At 36.8% G+C, this 22,924-nt stretch overlaps 1 protein-coding gene across 18 annotated transcripts in view; it reads right to left on the reverse strand.

Annotated features, from left to right (window-relative positions):
• Positions 1–22,924, reverse strand: part of CDC42BPA (CDC42 binding protein kinase alpha) — a 181,123-nt gene that overhangs the window by 98,104 nt on the left and 60,095 nt on the right. For all 18 annotated transcript variants that reach the window (XM_086870670.1, XM_086870638.1, XM_086870611.1 and 15 more), the window contains exons 4-6: positions 18,720–18,803; positions 14,291–14,386; positions 9,697–9,845 (exon numbers count right to left, since the gene is read on the reverse strand). In XM_086870670.1, coding sequence (XP_086726796.1) covers positions 9,697–9,845; positions 14,291–14,386; positions 18,720–18,803 — 329 coding nt within the window. The remainder of the gene's footprint in view (positions 1–9,696; positions 9,846–14,290; positions 14,387–18,719; positions 18,804–22,924) is intronic.

The following is a 22,924-nucleotide window of genomic DNA, read 5'->3' on the forward strand; positions in this document are numbered from 1 at the left end:
TTAAGTGAGTATATGATATCTTCTAATTCCCAGAGTGTGTAACACTCCAATATACCTAAATGGGATGCCCAGTTGACCCTATTCACCATCTCATTATCAAGAATTACTGTAAGATAACTTTCACCTCTTGGTTGTTTGGTTTTCCAAAGTTTTGTAAAGCTCTCATGACTTCTGCTCATCACTGTGTCTATGTGGCCCTCTGTAAAGTCACCTCTTTTCAGTCACTGAAAATACAGCTGTACAAAGATTTTGGTGCACCAGATTAATCAGTATGGAAGCAGTTCTGGCAACAATTTATCTTTGGCTAATTAAAAATACTTTAGCATATAGACAAGGAGGTATACTAAAAATGAAGCATGTTTGCATAAATATAACAAAATATTTATATGCAAAATTAGCTTTAAATCAGCCTATGGTATATGTGGCATTTGAGAAGGATTGTGAGCATATGCTTTTTTCAGAAGATCAAAACTGCACTTTCATCCTTTAACACAGGAATATTTTAATTTTTTTTAAAGGAAATTTTATGAAAAAACAATAGTTCAGTTAATAGATGAGTCCCTATCATGTTTAAATCACAAAAAAATATAATAATTTGAGGTAAGTATTAATAATACATTAATTCTTTACAAAACAGAAATCAAGAAAATAATATATCTTAAAATCTCTCACCCCATAAGACATTCAGAATGCATTTGGGCATGATCAATCTGTAATATAATCTTTATTCCAGGCAAAAGGCAAGGAAATGTGAGGGAATAACCAGACCAGGCTTGAAGCATATATCTACAATTTCTCTACCATGTCATACAGCAACAGACATATGACATAAAGAGTTCAGTATGTGTTTTTTTGCTCTTATTGTTGTTAGAAAACAAATAAACCATATTGACAGGCATGATCCAAATATAATAAGCTCTGTGATGTTGGCATAAAGCTCCCGACAGCAACAGACTAAGGAAGGAACTGTAGCCAGAGGCTACAAAGGAAGAAATGCATTTGGCCTAAATGTATCTGAGTATATCCAGTACTTGCAGTAGCTTGGCAGAAAAACATCTTAGAAATTTAAAAATAATTAGAAAAATACAGAGTGTATACTGTTTGCTCAAACACACTAAAATTACACTTATTAAGAACAAAGTGTTATTGGAAAAGCTTTTGTATTCAAATTGCATATATAAGAAATCATTTCCTTTTCACATAAAGCACAAGGCACAATGCTTGATTAAAAAAAAAGCAAATTCATATTTCAAAAAGTCTCTTGAAAAGGAACTTAAGGCCTGAATTTTCAGCTCTTAAACTTCAGCAGAACTCTAAAGGAGCTGCACTTACATAAAAGTAAATTCCTCTGTGCTAGTTCAATTTCCTATAAGAAGGAGAAATAATTTTGCTTCTATTGTATTAGGTCAGATTTTAGCCCCTCCTCCCTTTTCTTCCCTTCTTCTCTAAGTCACTGTTTTCTCGTTGTACCTTTCTAATGCCCTTTTCCAGGACTTCACATACTGCATCTGATTAAGAATTACTGAGTTACAGTGGCAGCAACATCACTGCTTCCTGCTGCATGAAGAAATGCTAAAGGCTGCCCCCAATAGCTAATAAAGAAAAACTGAACAGCACAAACATCACAGCACCTGAGTCAATAAAGATTTTAATACAACTTTTCAGATAAAGCTCCACAAGGTCTCGCTTCCCTGACCCCAACCACAGAACCTTCCACAACTGAACCAAGCCTGACCTCATGCAAGCATCTGCTTGGTAAGCAGTATTCTAATTTGCAGGATGTTAAGTGACCTATTTTTTTCTCATTTGAGAAGTTAAAAGCCAGCAGTATTCTGCTGTTATCAAAAAGGAACACAAGGTAGGCTCCTCTATGAATGCAACAGCTCTTCTGGAAATGCAAGAGGGAAATGCTTATTGAAGAACAGCTTCAATGCAGACAAGGTTATTTGGACTAATACTTCCTTAACTGTACTTCCAGGAATCAGATTCTTGCCCTCATATTTTATTATAATAAGACATCTTGCGAAGTTAGATTAATTTACTATGAAAAAACAGGAAGTACTATATTTAGTGGCTGAGGCAACAGCCATTCAACTCAGAAATTCAAACATCAAATTTCTACTTGTCAGATCTGGAAGTTCAGCTACTTTAAGTTTTCACTCCAAATCCACCAAATATTCACTGGGAAGAATGCTCTGGCAAGAAAACTCTTCTTATAATACATTCAAGCATTTAAATATTACAGTTTTATATGAACACTGAAGGAGTATCTGACTCTAAAGCCAAGTTATTATTGCTTATTTATGCAAAGATAAATCTACACAACATTTTAAGTCAGATAATGAATTTGTTCAGTCCAGCTTCTAATCTTATGTAATTAAATAATATAAACTCAATTGTATTTCAAATATTATAAAGGAAGCAAAGGGCACATCAAATAAAGACATTTCAGAAAGGAACTTGAGGAGCACACAAGACATTAATAAATAAAAATTGGAGGCCCTATGAAAGGAGGTGATTATGAAATAAATACTGTGTTCACAAAGAGATAATTAGATGGAAGATCTGTAGAAGACAAAACAAGGCAGATAGTTTCCTTTCCATACAACAAAAAACTTCAGATGTTTTAATAATGGAGTTGTAATAAGGAAGACTATCACACAACTGTCATTCTCATTTTCGCCTGCATTATTCTAAACTTAGCAACAAAACCACTGAAAGTTAATTACCAACTCTATCTTGGTCACTAAACAAACAGCTAAATATACCCTCAGAACCACAGTAACTGAGACAAAAAATTCAGAAATAAGGAAAATGCTTTTGTCCTACTTTCCTGATGCTGATTTTGGATATCAAAGAAAGCACTAGGAAAAAGTATTTCTAGGTTGGAAGTGATCAGATGATGATGAGTGTAAAATAATAGCCTAACTTACATAAAAACAGCTTGCAAATGGGAATGTTTTGTCCACAAAAAAAGTTATTAAATTCTGTGAATACCTTCAACATCATTAAACACTGAAACAGATCTCATGTCAGAGCTATGACTGCTCCTATGTGGACCTTTCTTCTGCGAACACCAAAAGAAGTCAAATCAATCTTTATGCCAGAGGCAGCAGGAGTTCTTGGAAAGTTCCATCACATTTAGCATCCTCTGAGTGTTGCTTTAAACATTATTACTTGGAAGGGAAGACCACAGTTTTTTTCTATAGAATACTTCAGGCATCAATAATTTTCCGCTTAAGAGTTAAAAAGGACCTTTTCCTATCAAACTCTATTTCTTGTCTCTCTCTTTCATTTTCACTTTTAGGAGGGTTTAAACACTTCTGTTTTATAACAACCACAACCAGTTCCTACCTAAGGGGGAATCACATACCATCTGTCAGACTGCTCACATCCATCTGCCTTTCAAGCAATCACACCCAGAAGGTGCACAAACCAACGTGACAAAGTACAAACTCTTCATCTACACACTCCTCCTTTTCCTGAGTCTCCTTTCTAGTAAAGAACTAGTACCAGCTAAAGGACAGGTAGGGACTCAGAAAGAAAGGAGGGGTGCGGTCCTTGTGTTGCTGGCCTTCCTCGGCTGACAATAATCAACATCCTCCTTTGGTAGGAGGTCAAACAGTAAAGGGAAAGGTTTTACTTAAGCTGAGGATATCATACATTTATGATACTACAACTGTTTCTCGCACCCCTTCTTTAAAATCACATCACCAGATATGCCAAGTACCATTCAAGGGATGTAGGGGAGAAACAGGCACAATGTAACGAACAATGTTTTTATTGGAAAGACCGGCTTAAGGCCACTTCCTGCCATTCTCTGTAAAATTGAATAACTGACCCAGGTTAGTTAAAATGTAAAATTACTTCTCACTTGGCCTGGTGTCCCTGTTCAGTTCCCTGCATAGCGCCACAAGCCTTTGTTTCAGCAGAGAAGAAAATTCCTGGAGCTTGGGGAGAGAGGAACAATGGGAGAAAAAAGGCCCAAAGATTCACTTGTAAAGGGACCTCTGCTGAAAGGACTTTTCAAGGCTACTATCGCTTTAGGGACTGGATTTAGGGTTTTTAAACTCCTTCTGCTCGAATAACACAGAATATACATATAGGCCTATACCAGCTCAGTCACCCACTGCACAGCTTTCACTCAAATTAACACTCCCATGAGACACTCCAAGAAACCATTTGCCTTCTCTGTGATGTACAGCCAGCATGATCCACTAGCTCTTGGCACTCCAAGCATTTCTGGGCCTTTTATTTCAAAATACTTCTAGGTCATGGCAGGCTCCTTTGGAAATCCTACAGATGAATTGTAGTCAAGCAGCATTAAGCTCATCCAGCCCTCAGTGCAGGTCAGGTGCCACCCCGAGGGCACACTTTGAGAGCAGCTGCCAGCGTTTGTACCATAGGAGGTCACAGGGCAGAATGAAGGCCCAGATAACCTTTGTATCCAGCTCCTCCACAGTGGAAAAATGGAGCGGAAAAAACTCACAGAGCTCTCCTACCTTTGTCACAAAATACCTTGTAAGGAAGCACTGGCTTACTAAACACTCACTAAAATAACTTTCTGTCCTGCAGTTTTTCATATAAAACTAAACCATGCCTGCATTTCAAAGCAAATCATTTTCAGTAACTATCAAAATAATCTGATGTTATTTTTTCCTTATTCTTCTAGCCCTGTTTCCTTCATTCTCAGCAGTTTGTAAGGACATCTTCATGTGTATATTCCACATGATGTCTGTTGCAAAGTTTGGTAAACACTTAAAATAAGATGTTGCTTTCTTTCAAACCCACAATGAGGGCTCACTTTACCAAAGGCCAGAGCACTTGGTTCATCCTTGTGCCAACTCAACTCAGACACACTGTGCAATGCAGCTAACTCCCAAGATGGGCCTTCCACCCCTAAATTTTCCACTTAAGCAAATTAATGATCAGTGAAGATGGGATACACCCAGAAGACAGAAAACCACTTATTCAGCAAGTCAAAAATGGATACACTGGCACTGAAACTTATAGTTGAAAGTGAAATGCATCCTACAAAGGATACCAGATTTCAGCTGCTTGCTGACAGTAAATATTTCAGGGATGTCCCTAAGATGATTTCTACTGAGGACAAATAGTACCTTCTTGTTAAAAGCAAAAGTCTGGCTTGATAGAGAATAGATAGTTATTTTATGCCTCTAATGGATTTATTCCCCTACGTTTAGTATTTCTCAGAAAGGATGTCACTTCCTCAGAGAATTCTGTTGCTCTACATTTTAAGAACTGAAATGTTCCAGTGAAGCTCAGCTTAAATTTCAGAAGCTGATAGAGAAAATCAAAAGAGAAGAATAAGAAAAGGTATCTGGTGGTTTAGAATGCTAAAATCCTTCCAACTAAAAGAGAGCAGCAACCAGAAATCCAGAACCACCCTGATGGAGCTAACTAATCTCACATACTTTCTGGAAGTGGGTGTGTTTATGCTTTGCATGCCTATCTTTTCACATGCAAAAGACAATACCTGACATGTATGTAACTTGAAGAGTTTGCCCTGTAGTCTTAACTACCCTGCCATAAACTTAACCAACAAAAATAGTAATTAACACAGGTGTCTCATAATCTTCCCAAAATATTTTATTAGTAAGAAGGTAACTAAGGATTGTTTTACCATTCAATAGAAAAAGATGACTGTTTAGTGTGGGTGTGTGCCAATACACGGAAACTATTTTAAATGAATATTTTTGCAGTGGTCTGGAGGATCATGAGTCTAAATGTTGAACACTCCCTAGTTGCAAATGGGCTCTGCTCTGAATCACTGCAACCCTGCACAGAATAAATAGGTGAAGGAATGAAAGTCAAGATGAAAATTACTTAAGCACATTAACACTTATAATTCTGTACTGTTCAAGAAGATGTAATGCTCCAGATTAAATTTAGGACAGAGACAGACTTTGATGCACTCTTATTAATGGGCTACCTCAGAAGACAGCATAAAAGGCAGCAGCAGCACAGGGCAGGGCTGTGCAAAGCCACCGGTGGTACACTGAGTGTGCCCAGGACAAGTTCCTGTCCAGAGGGCATCTTCTGCAACTCTCAGGAAAAATTCCTCCTGTGGCAGTCAGGCTTTCTCCAGTCTTTTTTTACTATAAAGGATTTAGATAAAACCAAAAATTTCAACTTTAGATAAAACTGAGAGAAAACCTGGCTCACCAATAAAATCATAAAGATGCTGTAGAAAAAACAATTTTTATGTGTTTGCGGTAACACAAGATGCATAAAAAGTATAGCTAACTACCTTAAACTGAGAAGAGTTTTACTGCAGTCCACACTTGGATATTTGACAATGCATGCAAATATGAGATTTTAACACAAGCCATGAGCAATTAAATTTAACAACACGACCTTGAAACTAAAATTAGTATTGATGCAAGTAGACACTTTTTTCAGAGGGAAAAAAAACCAAAACCAAAAGAAAGGTGCTAAAAATATATAAAAATAAAAGACAAATTGATGTTGATTCCTAATAAATGGGAAATCTTAACCTATTAATACTCCAGTTTGCAGAAGACTCGCATAAGACACTATTTAACCTTGGCCTAAAAGCAAGTATCACTTCATTGGTACAAATTATAATTGAAGATACAAGGGTTAGGTATAAGTTTCCCAATGAAGTTGTGAATTTGTGAGAAATACAAATAAACGCTTTCTCATTTTGAACAGCTGCACGTATATTTAACTTAGGTGAAGTTTCCTTTCTAAAGCTAGCCTTGGAGCTGTCAATATCACTTGGTAGTGCCACTGCTAGTGAATTCATACAAATGGCAAAAGCTAAGATCCTAAAGAAAAAGCCATTTTGTTTACGTTCTGAGCAATCATTTAGCTATCAGGTAAAATACCATAAGATTTGTTCATAGCAAGTAATTAGTCAGAAATTAAAAATTATCCAATTTTTCTTTTCTGAATGATTTTATCTCAAAAATATTGGATCACATATTTTTCAAAACTAAAAAGAGGATACAATCTGAGAAAACATTAAGAATACCTAAAAATGGTAGTACTGATGTTATTTTTAGCTAGCAACTTTTCTTTTTCTTAATTTCATTAGGTATCAGGAGACAGCTTCAAAAACACCATGCAATTTATCTGCACAATTTTATTAACACCTAGATTTTGATCTCCTTCCCATTACAAATTCATCCTGCAATCCCACAACACTAGTGCAGAAAGAGCATTCAAATTTAGAACTGAAAACCTGAAATACAGTAATTTAAGTAATGCTGAGGTTGTTTGTATTTGACATTTCAGAATCTTGGCCTATGTACTTTAGGAAAGTAAAGTGTCTTGTATTTGACTTCAGAGTGGTTGGCACACAAACAGCTCCTGCAATCAGCATCACTCCCAAGCAAAATGAATTGACAACTAAAAAGTGATTGATGCTAGAAAGGCACAAGAGGAGTGACACACTAAGAAGAAAAATAGAAATACCATTTTTAAAAAGTACAAAAACATTCACAGAAAAACAGAAAATTATCATCTAAGTACACCACTATGAATGGTTAATGTGAAAATCTATCCTGAAAGAACTGGGGCACTAAAAGGAAACAAAACAAAGCAATCTGCTATCTTACTGTGTGAATAGAACCTTGACCAAAACACGCCTAAAGCACGGTTTCTAGTTCAGTAGCAACCCAGATCAAATCCTGATGCTCACTGGCTATTCATCTGAAATACCATTACTGCAGCTGCTACATTAATCCAGCTTTTAGCATTATTTCCTCCTTCTTCTCCTACATCCTTTGCACTCCCAAAAAAGGATGTGGCCACCATGGTTAAGCCTTCAGGAAAAGAGCATTAGTGGCATTTAGATGATATGTTTTCTTTTCCTTTCTTTTGCTTTAGCAGTTGCAAACATCTTAATAAAACTAACAGTGAAACAGGTCTCATTTCAAAGGCTGATCATTTAACATATACTCAAGTGCTCTTTACATTTTTAATCTTGCCAAACATGCCTTTATAAACAGGCATTGTATTACAGCAGCACTAATGATAAAATGCCAAAGTGGCATTTAGAACTTTATGAATGTGAAGCTCACTGGCAACGCCACAAATCAAACAACAAAGGACTGAGAATGCATAGGAGCCTTTTTTTTTGTTAAAAATTCATATGAATAAATATGCAAGAATAATGATTAGAATATTGTTTTCAACTGCAATGCTACTATTTTCATCCCAAATTTTACACCAGCACCTATTTCATCCTGGGGACACTATTGTCTAAGGATGGAAACATCACATCTGTTGCACATTACATACTAACAGTACTGAATTACAAAGATTTTGATCTGCTTGGAGGAAAAGGTGGGAGGAATCTGTTCTTCTGGAAAGAGTTACTACTCCATAGGCAGATTTACTGAGTAAAAGACCTGGCAATAGTAGATAGCATCCCACCAATTTACCCACAAACATATTTTAAGAATTAGATCCAAATTAAATTGAATGCAAAAACCTTTACATCAGGTCCTAAGCAAAAAACAAAACAAAAGGCAGAAATTACACAGTTCAAATCTTCAGTACTCAAGGAAAGTACTCTGTTTTTTTCCATGAGACATTATCACACAAACCTTTCTTTAGCAGGTAGACACAGTTCTTCAGCAAAACTTCAAACTATTCCAGAAGAGTGATTTGCAGTTTAGCAACACCCCACCTACAGCTCTCTCGTGAGAAGCCAGAATCCCAAAGAAAATAAAACACAACCCAGTAATACACCAAAACCAACCACGACACACCTTTTGGACAAAAAAACCCACCCTAAAACCACCCCCACTCCCCCCCACACCATTTTCACAGTGAAGCAGCCAAGTGGGAACAGTAAAAGAAGGCCTGGTTAGTACAGACTCTAATTAGGGGCGATAGATGAATGTATCAAACGAGCTCATTCTGCCAACTTAATGATTCAGCTTCAAGAACTGGAAGTTTTCCTCCTGACTTCTGTCAGAGTCAAGTACATCTGTTGAGTGCATTTGAAGATTCTTGCTCTTGTAAGATAACCTTTTCCTCTGCACACAGGAATTACAATGGACTTCAGCAGAGAATGATACATCAAGGAAAAGATTATGCTAGTTTTGTGGAAAAATCAATCATGGTCTCCAAAAAAGCTAGTATTTTCCTGTGAACACAGTATTTACATTTATATATACATATATATATATATATACATACCCCAAGGAAAAGTACCACAATTTAAGTACTTCCATTCATCTAGCTGCCTTCACTTTATTTTAAAGACAATATCCTAAAGTCCAAATGAAAATGCTGAAGAAAAATTCAAAGCAGACAGTGGTGTGATTTCAGCTTCAGTACGAAAGTCAAACAGATTAATGAAGAAACAGAATTTGACCTTTCAATAAACCTGTTCAAAGGTGATTGAATTCCACAAAAGGGTTTCCAGCTTTGCTTTTATAAATTATGGATCATTAATTCTCAAACACACCAGTGTGAAAGGTTCATGAGATGCATCTGGAGATTCATTCATGCCTCTGACCATATATACAAGTTTAGCAACAGCTCCAATAATTACAACATACAGAGAGATCGGTTCTAAGCGAAGTACCAAAGTATCAAAGCCAGCACTTGTTACCAACTTAAAATCTTCTAACAGGAACTAGTTTCACTCCATCAAGTAACTCTCCAAAACAGGAATTTGGAGCTCTAATTACTTACCTGTGAACATAATGCAACTGATGAACGGAATCGATGGCTATCACCATTTCAGCCAAATAAAAACGAGCCATATCTTCCGGGAGTCTGTCCTCAAACTTGCTGAGCAATGTAAGCAGGTCTCCTCCAACATAGTAATCCATTACCAGGTACTGTGGAGTGGGAACAATAAGAGAACAGTGAGGAAGGAAAAAAAATCACAATTTGAGTGAAGAAAAGACTAAATACTCATTGAAGCAAAAAAAATTAATTCACTGCAAAAATAATTATGGACATAAAAAAAGCTAACCAAGATGCTTAGGTGCTCTGAAAACAGCAGTCAGTTCAATTGCAGTTTAACATTCAGCCTACTTGAATATTTTTCATATTTACACCTCCCCAAATACAGTGAGCCTCATGACAAAATAGTATCAATTTCATCAACAGTCCCATCACTAAACATGAAATACTCAGATCCTCTGGTTTCCCTTATAAAAACAATGCCCTTTGTTAGAATGCTAAAGGAGTAAAGGATTAAAGCACAGACCTATAAAAATGAAACAAGGGTGTTAATTTGTAATCTCATTTACTTTGCCCTAATTTCCAAGGCTTTCCCTTCCCTTTTTTCCTACCATCTTCTTTTCCCATTAAATCAATTACTTTGGAGAGTAAAGTTTTTAGACTATTAAGGCAAAGTCTCAGAGACTTCCAGTGACCTACAGCATAATTCCTGTTACATTACACATGATACAGGACTTGGCAACATAAAATACAACGTGTCACCTTCTCTAATTGAAAGCATGGAGAAAAACATTGATTTCTTATGTATTAATGAAACATAAAACTTGCCAGCCATAAAAGTGGATGCAAAGACTTGAAAGAAATCAGAACCTTTCTACATTTTACTGTATTTACAGAATAAAACGCCACTTCTTTTAGCAACATAGTTAAAATTACTGGAAAATGTGAAACTTAAGTGTGAAACTCAGGATTAATATATTTTAGCTTAGCTTAGTTTGTTTTTAATTATGAACAGTGCCTGAAAGGGCAAATGGGGGTAAGAAAAAATAGTCAAACTAATTATAGCTAACAAACTAATTATAAACATTCTAATTTAACATGCACTCCTAAGACATCACTTTCAAACATCATTGCGGACAGGTCAATTAGAATCACAGAATATCCAGAGCTGGAAGGGACCCACAAGGATCACCAAAGTCCAGCTCCTGGCCTTCACAGGACAGCCTCAAGAATCAAACCACCTCCCTCAGAACTACCTGAAAGTTTTTGTTTAGAGCTCCAGTCTGTTTCCAGGAAGGCAGCCTATCTGCATTTGAAGCAGTGAATCCTAAGAAGACTATAAATAATAAAAGATATTGAAAATGTAATAATGTGTACCCTGATTTGTTTCTTTAAGATTCTGAAAACACAGGCTAAAGGGACTATTTATATTAGTTCCCCTAAAATATTTGCCTTTCCCATTTTCAGAAAAATACACTAAAATATGAAGAAAAAAATCTGCAAAATTATGCCAGCTCTAGGGAAGATGAGGGGCAGGCAGAAATATTCCACCTGTTTCTTTTCCCTCATATTTTCCATAACAATAAAGGTGATGAACAAAGATTTTAACAGCTTGATACAGGATAACATGGGTATCCTCATTGATTCCAAGTGTATAAGAAAGCACAAAAGGCATTTCCACAAGATTTTGAATGTGTTGGTAGTCAGATTTTCATCTGTTGCTTTTTGACAGGAATAATAAACTTCTTAAATTATGCTCACAATCCTTACAGAAGATAAGTATTTTCTACTCAGTGCTGCTCCTACGCTTCTTCTGGAACAAGACTGATTGTATTAGTTTCTTGTGTTTTACAGTTTTAGAAAATGCATTAAGCCTTTGGAACTTCAGAAACTGATTATTAAGTGATGCTTTGTACAGACATATCCAAGAGCTGAACTTCATGCTTTGAAAGTATATTGAAAAAAAAAAAAAAGTCTTCAGATTCTCCTAAATGATCTGTACTCATTCTCCATCACTTTTAAAACCTCTGCAACTCAGCTGCTGGATATAGAAAAATAATGGAATTTTGGCTCTTAAAGCACAGGATTTTGTACCTCCTCCTATGTTTTCAAGAGCAACATAGTAGCCTAACAACACAGAAATCTTCAACCCCTTGAATAAGCCAACATGTAAACTGTAACTCAGGGTACTAAGCCGTGAAAATGAAGTTAAATACATGCGTAGGAATGACAAACAAATCTGAAAACTAAATTTTACATTAAAAAATTCTGTCAAATAGCCAATGTTAAATATCCATGTCCTTATAAAAAAGACGTTTTTTTCAAAGCTTTAAAAACACTTTTCAAACTGTACATAATCATCTAGATCTATTCAAGTCTCAAATACTTCTCAAAATACAAGTATGACAGCACCATCTTTCCAAGAGAAAGAAAAAGCATGGATTTAAGAACTCTGAATTCTAGTAACTAGTGGAAGCTTAACACAGGCACTTAATCCTAAATTGCAGATTCATTTCATGGAAGGGACCTCTTCAGATCTCATCAGCTCAAGTAGGGTCAGCTAGAAAAGGCTGACAATGACTGTCTCCAGCTGGGGTTTGAGTATCTCCCAATAAAGAAGTGTTTTCTTGTTTTCTGATGAAACTATATTTATTTCAGGTTGTATCTGCTGGCTCCTGTCCTCACCCCAGGCACAACTGAGAGGAATCCAGCTCCCTTGTCTCGATTCCCTCTATCAGGTGTTTATACACATTGATGATAACCCTCCTCTCCATCCTACATTTCTTTGGGCAGAAGAATCCCAGCTCTCCATACAGGAAGGATGCCCCAGTCTCTCAGTCATCTTTCTGGCCTCACAATGGACTTTCTCCAGCAGTTCCATCTCTCTTTTGCCCTGGGGAGCTCAGACCTGGACACAGCACCTCAGGTGCAGCTGGGGCAGGGCTGAGCAGAGAGGAAGGACCTCCCCTGACCTGCTGGGAACACTTTTCCTTACATTCCCACAATACTCTTGGCCTATTTTACTGTGAGAATGCATTGCTGGCTCATGGTTAAGCTTGTTATCCACCAGGACCTCAAGTAAAGCTGCTTTCCAATCACCTGGCCCCCAGCATGTACTGGGTTTCTTTTACTCCACCTCAGGTGCAGCCACTGCCTTTCTCCTTGTTGAACTTCATGAGTTTTCACTCTGTCCCGTTCTCCACTCTGCCAAGGTCCATCTCAAGGCAAGCAACAGTCACTACTCAAGCACATCTACTGCTCAATCTACACACACCTTTTGTAAAGGCCACTAGTGTCACACGTGATTTTAATCAAAAGCATATGGAGAACTGGTGATGATACAAACTCCCAGTATTCCTGATATTTTGCCCAGCAGGCTGCAGAACTAGCTCCTGTCAGCAGACTATCAAAGATGAAGAACAGAACCTGCTCCGTGCTTAGTGAAAACAAGGAAACTGGCAAGAATAAAACAAATTCTAGCAGGCTGCTCTGGAATATATAATATTTTCCTTGAGATGTTGTTAATGATAAGATCAGAACTACACAATACACGAGATTACTTTTACTGTCCACATTAACAAAGCAGGAAGCCGGCTGGGAGGTATTTACGCCAACAGTTAGACTTAGAAATGCAGAGACCAGTTTCTGTACAAGTCTACCAAGATCCTTGGATCCCCAGGCATCTGAATTGACTGAAGAAAGTGCAACATAATGGCAAAAAACACTGCAATTCTGCAAGAGTTCCATGTACAGCACTTTTTGTATTGGACAGACTGGGAAGAAAAAATTACTGTGGCTGTATAGTAGATTTTTTAAAAAATCTAAGAATTGCTAATGATAAAGAATCCAAAGCACAGGGCAATAAAACCCAAATAATCAAACTCTATTAATGTGTAGATGTTTACTTTTTCAGGCATAAATATTACAAAAATTGTATCACAATCAAAGTATTTTTTAAGTGGGAAAGGTTTTATTGAAAATTGGCCAATTTTCCTCATCTTAGTTTCTTTATGCAATTCATTCAAAATACTCAAAAATTAAATAACAGAAAAGAGACATTTTAATCTACAACTACAGCTTCCAACTCTAACTTATGAGCATTTAGTGGCATTCTTCCATGATGCAATAACATTTTATTGTTTTGTGACAGCTTACTGAGTTTAAGTCCTCAAAATAGTAAGTTGTTTCAAAACAGGGCTACTCCCATTTTCTCTCTGTAGAACAGTAATCAGCATGGTTAATCATAAAAAAATTAAAATAGAAAATTTACATTAGTAAGTGCACTTTTAATTTTATGAATCTAATTAAATTGGAATGACAGAGCCAATTATAAAAGATAATGTGCAGACAGACCAAGGTTTATCAACAAAGGCAAAGTGGTTTAGAAAACAAACCTGCCTTCCTGAGGTATTTTTATCAAAACTTTCCAAGTTTCTGACCAGTCTCCACCCTTCAGAATTTCATGGAAAAATCACAGATCCTCATATGATCTGTATGGTCCAGAACACAAATTAACAAACTATTTTTCTGTTTCAAACCACAATCAAGTCTCTGCATTTGCACACAGCTATACATGTTATATAAAAGCAATACTCACTAAATAGTTTTCATCCTGGAATGCATAATGTAATGTTGTGATCCACTGGTTATCTCCATTCACTAACACGTCTCTCTCTTCTCGAAAACAGGCTGTCTGAAGGGGAGAAAATAATTACAGGCTTTAGGTAAAACATATTAAAAAAACATTTAGCAAATTGACTGTGTTTTGACATTATATTTGGGGAAAAAAATCAAAACTGCCTCTCAGTTAAAAAGTCATTGAATACACTATCCAAACATGACCATATCTAGAAAAAAACAGATATGAGAAGAGCCCATCTTCTTCAAATTTAAACAGTTGTACTTCTCTGTACTGTTAAGTGAGGCAAAGGGATAAATAAGCTGCTGCTTCCCATCATCTAAAAAGTCAAAATCTTGAGGCATCAATAATGACAGGAATAGCAATGTATGATTAAGAAAAACAATCAATAATGGCATTAGATAATTGCTGCTGCTCTAGGAGTCAGAGAGCTGAAATCTGGAGTATTCTGTTGTTGTTTTATCTCATCATGCTGTTAGTCTAGTTTTACACTTGAGTTTTCACATGAAGTTGTTTTCATTTGAAAGTAGCTGCCAATAACTCCATGTAGTCATTACTTGATAATCATTAAACATTTTCTCCACATCCCTTGGTCAGGAAAAGGAGGGAGAAATTAATATTGCTCTTGCCAGATATAAGCTGTTGATCAGACATCCCAAGAGGTTTCCCTTCAATACACTGGAAAGAAAAACAGGAGGCAGGAGGTGCCCTCATATCAAGTGGAACAGAGGAGGAACAAGAACTGCCAACAAATGTTTTAATTGTGGAACACAGGTTTGTACAAAACAAAAGAAGATAAAATGTGAAGGAAATAACCAAGTGCAAAGCAGCAAGGCATTAAATCCAATGAAGGTCTTGCAACCTGCCCTGAGTAATGGAAAAAAAAAAAATCTCAGCAGAAACAACTTTGCAGAATGACAGACAAAAATGGCCAGAGAGATGATAAGCCAAAAAGAAACTATTGCAAAGAAATCCCATAAACATTTTGAAGGGATTGAGTTCTGAAGTGAGTATCACAATAAAACAAAAGGTACCAAATACCAAAGCCAACACACAATTTTGTTCAGAAAAAAAGATCTAAAAGATAGTACAAAGGAAAGAATAATATTGTATGGACTCTATTTAGAAGGCAGATGGAGAGTTTGAGGAAAACATAGACCATATTTTATTCCAGCACACTCTGCTCTTCACAAAGATGTTTCATCATTTTGAACCCTGCTTTGTCTCTTCCATCTTCAAGACAGCTAAGTTTACAGGAAATTCAAGCCTTTGCTTTTTATTTTTTCAGTTCAGTTTCCAAATCTAATAGGAAGATAGCAGAACTCTAGCACAGCTTTTGCTGGCCGTGAAATTCGGAAAGTGAAGAATGAAAAGTGAGAAAAGAAAATAGCATTTGAGATTGAGATATGCACAAGAATACATGCAGCAAAAACAGAGCAGCGAGTAACTCCCTCCTCCAAGCAAATAAACCATCACAAGTCCTTTCTTTTTTGTGAATAGTGAGATATGCAGACCAGGAAAAATTACGATGGCATACTTTAATCACTGCGTAATGCAGGAGATAAATCAGTGAAATTTGAGAAAATAGCAAGACATACTTAAAACAAACACATTCAAAGGTTATTGAATGAAAAATAGTCTTGGGGTAGGAGAATGAGAATGGATCATCTTCAGAAGGAAGAAATGCTGTTTGATGCTTCAGCTTGACTTTTTTCCCTTCCTTCTTTGTAAACTCTTGACAGATTTCGGAGAGAAATAACCATGAACTCTTGTTTTCACAGGGATAAATAACAGGTAGTTTCTCTACTTATTATGACAGAATTCATAGGATTAGTTACTAGAGAGTTTATATAATTCTACTTGTTTTTGCCATGATTTGACAAAAGACTGCATTCCTTGAGCACTCCAGGCACCCACCTCTGGGCAACATGCCTAGAGCTGAAGCAACAGCTACTAACACAGTAGATCACAGCTGAGACAGCAACAGCCAGAGCTGAAGTAGTAAAAAAAACAACAAGAAAAAGAGACAGCAGCAGTGGCTCTTTTAATTACTGTAACATCGCTCAATCAGGCTTTTTTAAAATGAAGCCTTTTTTTCTGCCTTCCATTATTCCAGCATTACATTTCATCTTCCCTAGGCAGTGTCCTTGAACTGTTGGCAGAGAACTCCAGAGGTCATCTGATCCAACTCTCTGCCACAGCAAAGCCAACTCAGTGTTGTGGTTGTATCTCCCCCGTTATCGTCGCCTTCAAGCAGCAAAGAATTTGACCTGCTCTGCTGTTTGGTGCTCATGTCCTCACAGCTCAGAGTCAGCACCTCCTGGGGATGCTGACTGCTTCCATGCTGCCTAACATTTGTCCTGGTCTCTCCTGAGCCTCATCTGGCACCACTGTGGCACATGTGTAATTCTAAGTGACTGTCAACGCTCAGGGTAACAGGTCTGGGAGTGTAACAGCAAGATGTCACACACTTCCAGGTATTCCTTCTATCAGTAACATTCCCAGTTCTACATCCCATCTCAACAGCAGCAAGTATTCGGAAAATTTATGCTCTGTATTATACAAAAAACAACACTGACTTTGCAGCCCATGTAATTTTATCGTAACAAAGTTTTTGCACTCAGAGCTTGCAGCCCTCAACCTTTATCTGGCATGCTCAAGCCTCTTTTGAGTACATACACCCTTTTTGCTTTTACAAATGACTCCTACTTCCCACACTGTTGATACAGAGGTATAGGAACATACAGATCTATCTATATGCTTGTGGTTTTGGACTGCACAATTTTCCTGTGGATCTCAGTGCTAGTGCAGTATACTGCTAACAGAGCCAAAATGGGTCACTTTCCCCATCAGAAGGAAGAAGTGCATTCATGAACGCTTAAAAATGACAGGTTACAGTTGCTAAAGGTCATGCTTTATAATGCATTTTCACTCCAGATGGCTCTCTTTCCACTATATACCCATGGGTTACAAATACATGGAAAAACATAGCTGTAATTCTTTCTAGGCTAACGGTTCAGACTTTCAGAGATTCAGCTGGACCCATGGGAAGAGTATTTTTAATACCTTGCATAGAGAAAAATTTTGGAAACCTATTTATAACCATATGTTAATGAAAAGAAACAGTTTTCAAACTCACTTTAAAAGGGTACATTTAAAAATAGAGTGGAGCTTTATTCCTGGTCTTTTTCTTTTTCACTGAAATAATAAAACTTACAGTAATGACATTTGTCTTGGAGAGAAATACCTCTTTGTATCAAGACTACTGCCAGATTGCTCAGTATCTGAATAGTTTCTGAATAAAAAGGAAACACATTGTGCACATCTAACCCCAATCTGCAAGCCATTTATACTTCTTAATGTGATAACATTTTCATTAAAAGAGACAGGATGTGCACACATCTGAAATTGGCTTTAATTTGTCTGAATACATGATTTTTTTCAAGTGTGATGGTTTCCCATTGATCTCACTTCCTACCAAGATGTAATTAAAACATAAATGCGGAAATTAGAATAAACCTGGAAGCAGTTGAACAGCAAGGCAGTCTGAGAGCAGCAAAGTTGAGGTCTCAAATAAAAAACATATATTTATGAGTGTATTTTTAGTATAAATAGATGAAGATTTTCAAAGCAAATTAGAGAGTTAGATACATGTTCCATCTAAAATTAACACACAAGTATTCAGGTGCAGGCTGCATTTTATAAGCTTCCTTTCAAAGGAGTCCAGGGGAATTATATCAAGGACTTTATGAAGAGCAGAGCTGTATAATGAAAGTAGGCAGCTAAGGTAAAAAGCTGATGAAAGAGCTGTTCCACCTTTTTCAGACACAAAATGGACTCCAGCTATAATGAGGAACTTTTTATCACATATTTTGCAGATGAACATTTTTAGGTAACATGCACTCTCATTAATTTGAAACTTTTATCTTTCTGATTTTTCAGTCTACTCATTTTACTTTACTAAGTAAAATGAGCCTTTACTAAGTTGTAACTACTGATAAACTAACAGGCTTAATGAGCTAACCCAGCAATTACCTTCTTATAGCTCAGTAACTACCTACCACCATGGAAAATATTTGCTAAAGACTACATTCCCAACTGAAACAAATGCATTAAAAGATCACTTATGTAGTTGGTAATTCTTGGGCAATTATAGAAAAGGCATGAATGTCAAAACATTCAGCCTGACAGAAATCAAGATTTCAGGGCATTTAAACCCTTCTGATCAATTGCTTTAAGCTTATTTAATATTAATCTTTATACTGCCAGTAAATAGTGAAGCACTTCCTCCATCCCTCTAATAAACATGGAGACTTGTGGACACAGAAATGACAATTCAGCAGAGTAAGAGGGAACATAATCATGGATAACATTACTAAAATCTTACTTCAGCTCTCTTCAGCATCTCCCACTTATTAAGTATCTTCATGGCAAAAACTTTATCTGCATTTTTCAGTTTTACTACTGCAACCTGGAAAAGAGAAATGAAAGACAAATAAGTTATGACAAGAAAATGCATATTGTTTTCATTTTTATGTAACCTTGAAGCTTTGGAGGTTTCTTCCTGAAACAAAGAACACATTTTTACTATGCACACAATACCACACCATGAAGACAGAAACACCTCAATAGAACAGGAAAATTTCAAGTTTATTGTAAGCTTTCACTATGTATCACACTTTCCCTATGTATAATTTTTTCTAGGTGATTGTCAATGAAAACTGGCATTTCTGACCATCACACTTCTTGCTCCATCATACTGTCATGCAGCTCTCTCTGGCTCTATGCTTTTTTATTCCTGGACTTCAGTCCTACCCTCTAATTTAAATTTTAGACCCCTCAAGAAAAATATCTGCACAGCAGATTCTAATTTAGATTTTGGTTTTAGACACATATAAAACTGTAGGTTTGCCATAAAACAACTTCCATTTTCTTTTCAAATATTGCACTAGGTTTTCTTCAGACGGAATGACTTCACATTTTTCCACCTGAAGTTCAACGAGCTCTTTATCATGTGTGTTGTAAGCAGGAGGGAAACAGCGAAATATACAATTTCTAGAAAAGTAAAACTTAACAAAACAAGCCTGCCCAGCTGCCCCTCCTCTCCTCATAGCTTCTGAAACATTAGATGCCACAGGCCTCTGCAATAATAAATTAACAAAGTTCACTGACACCATCCTTTTCTGAGAATATTAGTTTTGTTTAGCTATAATATAAGCTAACATAGAACATTTTTAGGAAAGAGGGAGGGAAGAAGTTTACACAAACCTGTTTTCACAGTTCAGGCTTCTCTGGGTATGGAAAGCTCAGTGTCTTAACCAAAATGGGTATTAAAGTGCCTTAAACTCAAAGCTGCTGATCAGAACCAGAGCAGCATTATTATCCCAACTACAGAAAAGTTCAACAATCCCTACATTTCAACAACCATTCTCCAACTATCCTGTTCTGCCTCTTCCCTTTCAAAGGAATCTTAAAACTAAATCAGATAAAAGTTTATTTCTGTGTGCATCTGGTTACAAACCAACATGCTGTCACACAGATTATCATCTTCATCCTGCAGGCCAGTGACAAAAAAAAAAAGGTTGAACCCGACATTCCTTTCACCTCTTTCATAATCAGTAAACCAGCAATGTGTGAAGACAGTGATAACAGAAAAGAAATTACAGGATCAGACACTTTGAAGAAAGTGTCATGCAAACCTCTTTCAACCGTCTTCAAATGAGTCATCAGCTACAACAGCCTCACAAACGAGGCAAAAGCGCAGGTTGAAGGATTGCAATACTCTGATGTCTAAACCAACGTGTATCTCACAGTGTAGCTCTTGCCTAGCTACAGATTCACAGACCAAGCAGCTGTCACTTCCCAGATGTGCATTACTGGCCCTGCTCCTGACACTGCTGCCTTCTGGGGTTGAAGGGGGAGGAAGCAGCACTGAGATAAAAAGAGGAGATAAGACAGAAAGGTACTACATTTATTTGTTTTGTTTATGGACTGGAATTTTTAAAGGTTACCTCACATGAGGCTCAAGTTCAGGTTTAGAATCCATCAAGGAACTTTGAAAAATAAAAAAAGGGATTATTACTTTAGCCCATAATATAATAATTTTAATTCATTAAGAATGTTTGCTCTGCTGTACATGGTAACCCAAGACTGAGAATCACAATTTTTTTTTTGAGGGAAAGATGAATCCTCTGCAGTGATACATAGCCCAGAGCGTGGATTGGATCTTGATTATCCTTTTGTTTTACTAGCTCAATCTCAGTTAGAAGCTCTGCTAAGCCATTATCTGCATCAATTTCTAATGAGAAATGGCAGGAGGAGAAAGCCTTAGCATTGCACCTAGTCAGTATTCAAACTACATCCTAGATAATTTGGATGGCAGGGACATCCCCAGTGATGCAGCCTGTGGTATGAAGCTACAATGTAGCTGTGCTCCAAAGACATATAAGGGTTTTGGGACTCTTTCAGGGAAAAATTAAAATGCTGCTGCTCCTAAAGCTGACTAGCTCCCACTGCCCAGCATGGAAAGTAAGTTTTTCCCCACCATTAACCATTGGAGTAGAGGCAGCCAGAGGCATAAGACAATACATGAATTTCAAGGCCAGTTTCAGGATTTAATTTCTTGCCTGTAGCATGCTCAGTTCAAGGCTGTGTAATTCTGCAAAGGACTTGGTTATTGGAAGACACACAGTAAGACTGCACAGCTGCCTAAATTTCCAGTCTCCTGCTCAGCATTCACTTGGACACAACTACAGGAGCTACAGCACTGCCTTTGGTGAAGATTTAGAACAAAGGCCTTCTGTGGCATGAACAAGGGCTTGGTACCTTCTTCAAATGTGTAACAGCATTGAAGAGTAACTAAAGAACAAAAACAGACTCATGTTTACCAGCTGTGTTTACAGTCAGTCTGAAGCTTCTAGTCTGTGAAAGCCATCAATGCTATTCCATATCAATAACCACCACACACAAAAGATCACAGACATCATCATCATCTTTCTGCAACAACAGCATGTTTTTGGGGGTGTCTCAGTGCTTTATGAAAGCAAATTCTAAAATGCTTATTCCAAGACTGTGAAAATAAAACCTGACACTTCAGCAATGAGCAGATTGATGTAGTTTCTAATTGTAACAAAAAATATTCTGAATCATGATTACAAACCCAGGCAGTGTTTACACATACACAGAGTATTTACTACCTACACAAAGGCACAAATACACACATAGGTTTGTTTTTATCTTTTCCCTTCCCCAGTCAGGCTGTCAAGCCTGAAGAAAGAATAATCATTCCTCTTCTAGTGCTCCTGAAGTGTCTTGCTACAGGTACTTAGACTTTTTAAAGTTTGGGGCTTTTTTTATTTTCCTGTGAACAGCCTAAAAAAATATTGGTATGTGCTGATGTAAACATCTTTGGTTTAGTCAGATATGAAGTTTTTTCCCAATCTTCCAACCATTTTCCATATTTCCCACAAACAGCAGTCTAGTTTGGCATGCTGTCAGACACCTTCTGCCCCATGCTTGGGTATTTGTCTCTATGGTATTTGTCCACACTTCCCCTTTGATAAAAAGCAATTGCCTTATTCAGAAAAAATCTAGGATAGAACCTATTAAAGTTGAAATAAAAAGAAAAAGAAGAACAATACAAGTAGAGAAGAAGATTCAGCATTAGTGTTCTTGCCCAGCAAGAACAAGCAGACAAGAAAGAATGTTACTGTTCATAATTATATGACAAAAATTAGGAGTAACTAACTCATTCTCAAACTACAAAATTCATCATCTTCAAAATATCAACAATATAACCTAGTACCTGCTAGCATAACCATACACTGAATTTTTTTTTCAAAGCTGTAATAGAATCAACCGAAAATTTTGGTATTAGACAAAACTTTCACTAAGCTGCACTTTTATACTGCTGAGGGACACCACTAAGAGCTGTTGCCCAGTTGCTTCACCTTTCCTAGCAGGATTTTTCAGCTCCCAAGTTTAAAGCCTTTTTGTTTTGAGTCAAGTTTTTCAAACCTTGCTGCTCAAAGCCAACACAATGAAACACTTGAAGCCCACATTATTAATTTTACCATGATGATTCTGCTCCTCCCCCAAGCAAAACATCTGTGTTTTCTAAAGACAGCACTCTTACATGTAATTGTAAATAAGTAAATGTATGCATGCAGAGGGAACGGGCATGTGAATAATTTGACAAAAAGGAAGCCTTCTCAGAAGGCAGAAAAAATGGGAAGGGAAAAACAAAACTAGGAACAATGAACTCTTACAGTTATAAGCAGTAACTAGTTTAAACTACTTTTTGTCTGCATTAAACTTGTAAAAACAAAAAGGGAAATATTTCTTGACTATGCAAATTGAAGAAATTGAGTAGCGTAAAATCAAAATAAGAACAAGTCTGAGACTGTGCCAAAGAAAACCTGCACTAACTTTGTAGTCTACAGAATTTCAGAATTATGTTGATTCAGGAGACAAAAATTACCACTCCCAGTAACCTAGAGCAACCTTGGTCTCATTTATAGTTCGCTGGAAAGAAAATACATTCTTTCAGATTTCTTAATCTGTCTCAGTAAATACAAGTATTGTGCAATTTAA

Source organism: Cyanistes caeruleus, chromosome 2, assembly GCF_971803275.1.
Source record: "Cyanistes caeruleus chromosome 2, bCyaCae1.hap1.1, whole genome shotgun sequence".
Classification (NCBI taxonomy): domain Eukaryota; kingdom Metazoa; phylum Chordata; class Aves; order Passeriformes; family Paridae; genus Cyanistes; species Cyanistes caeruleus.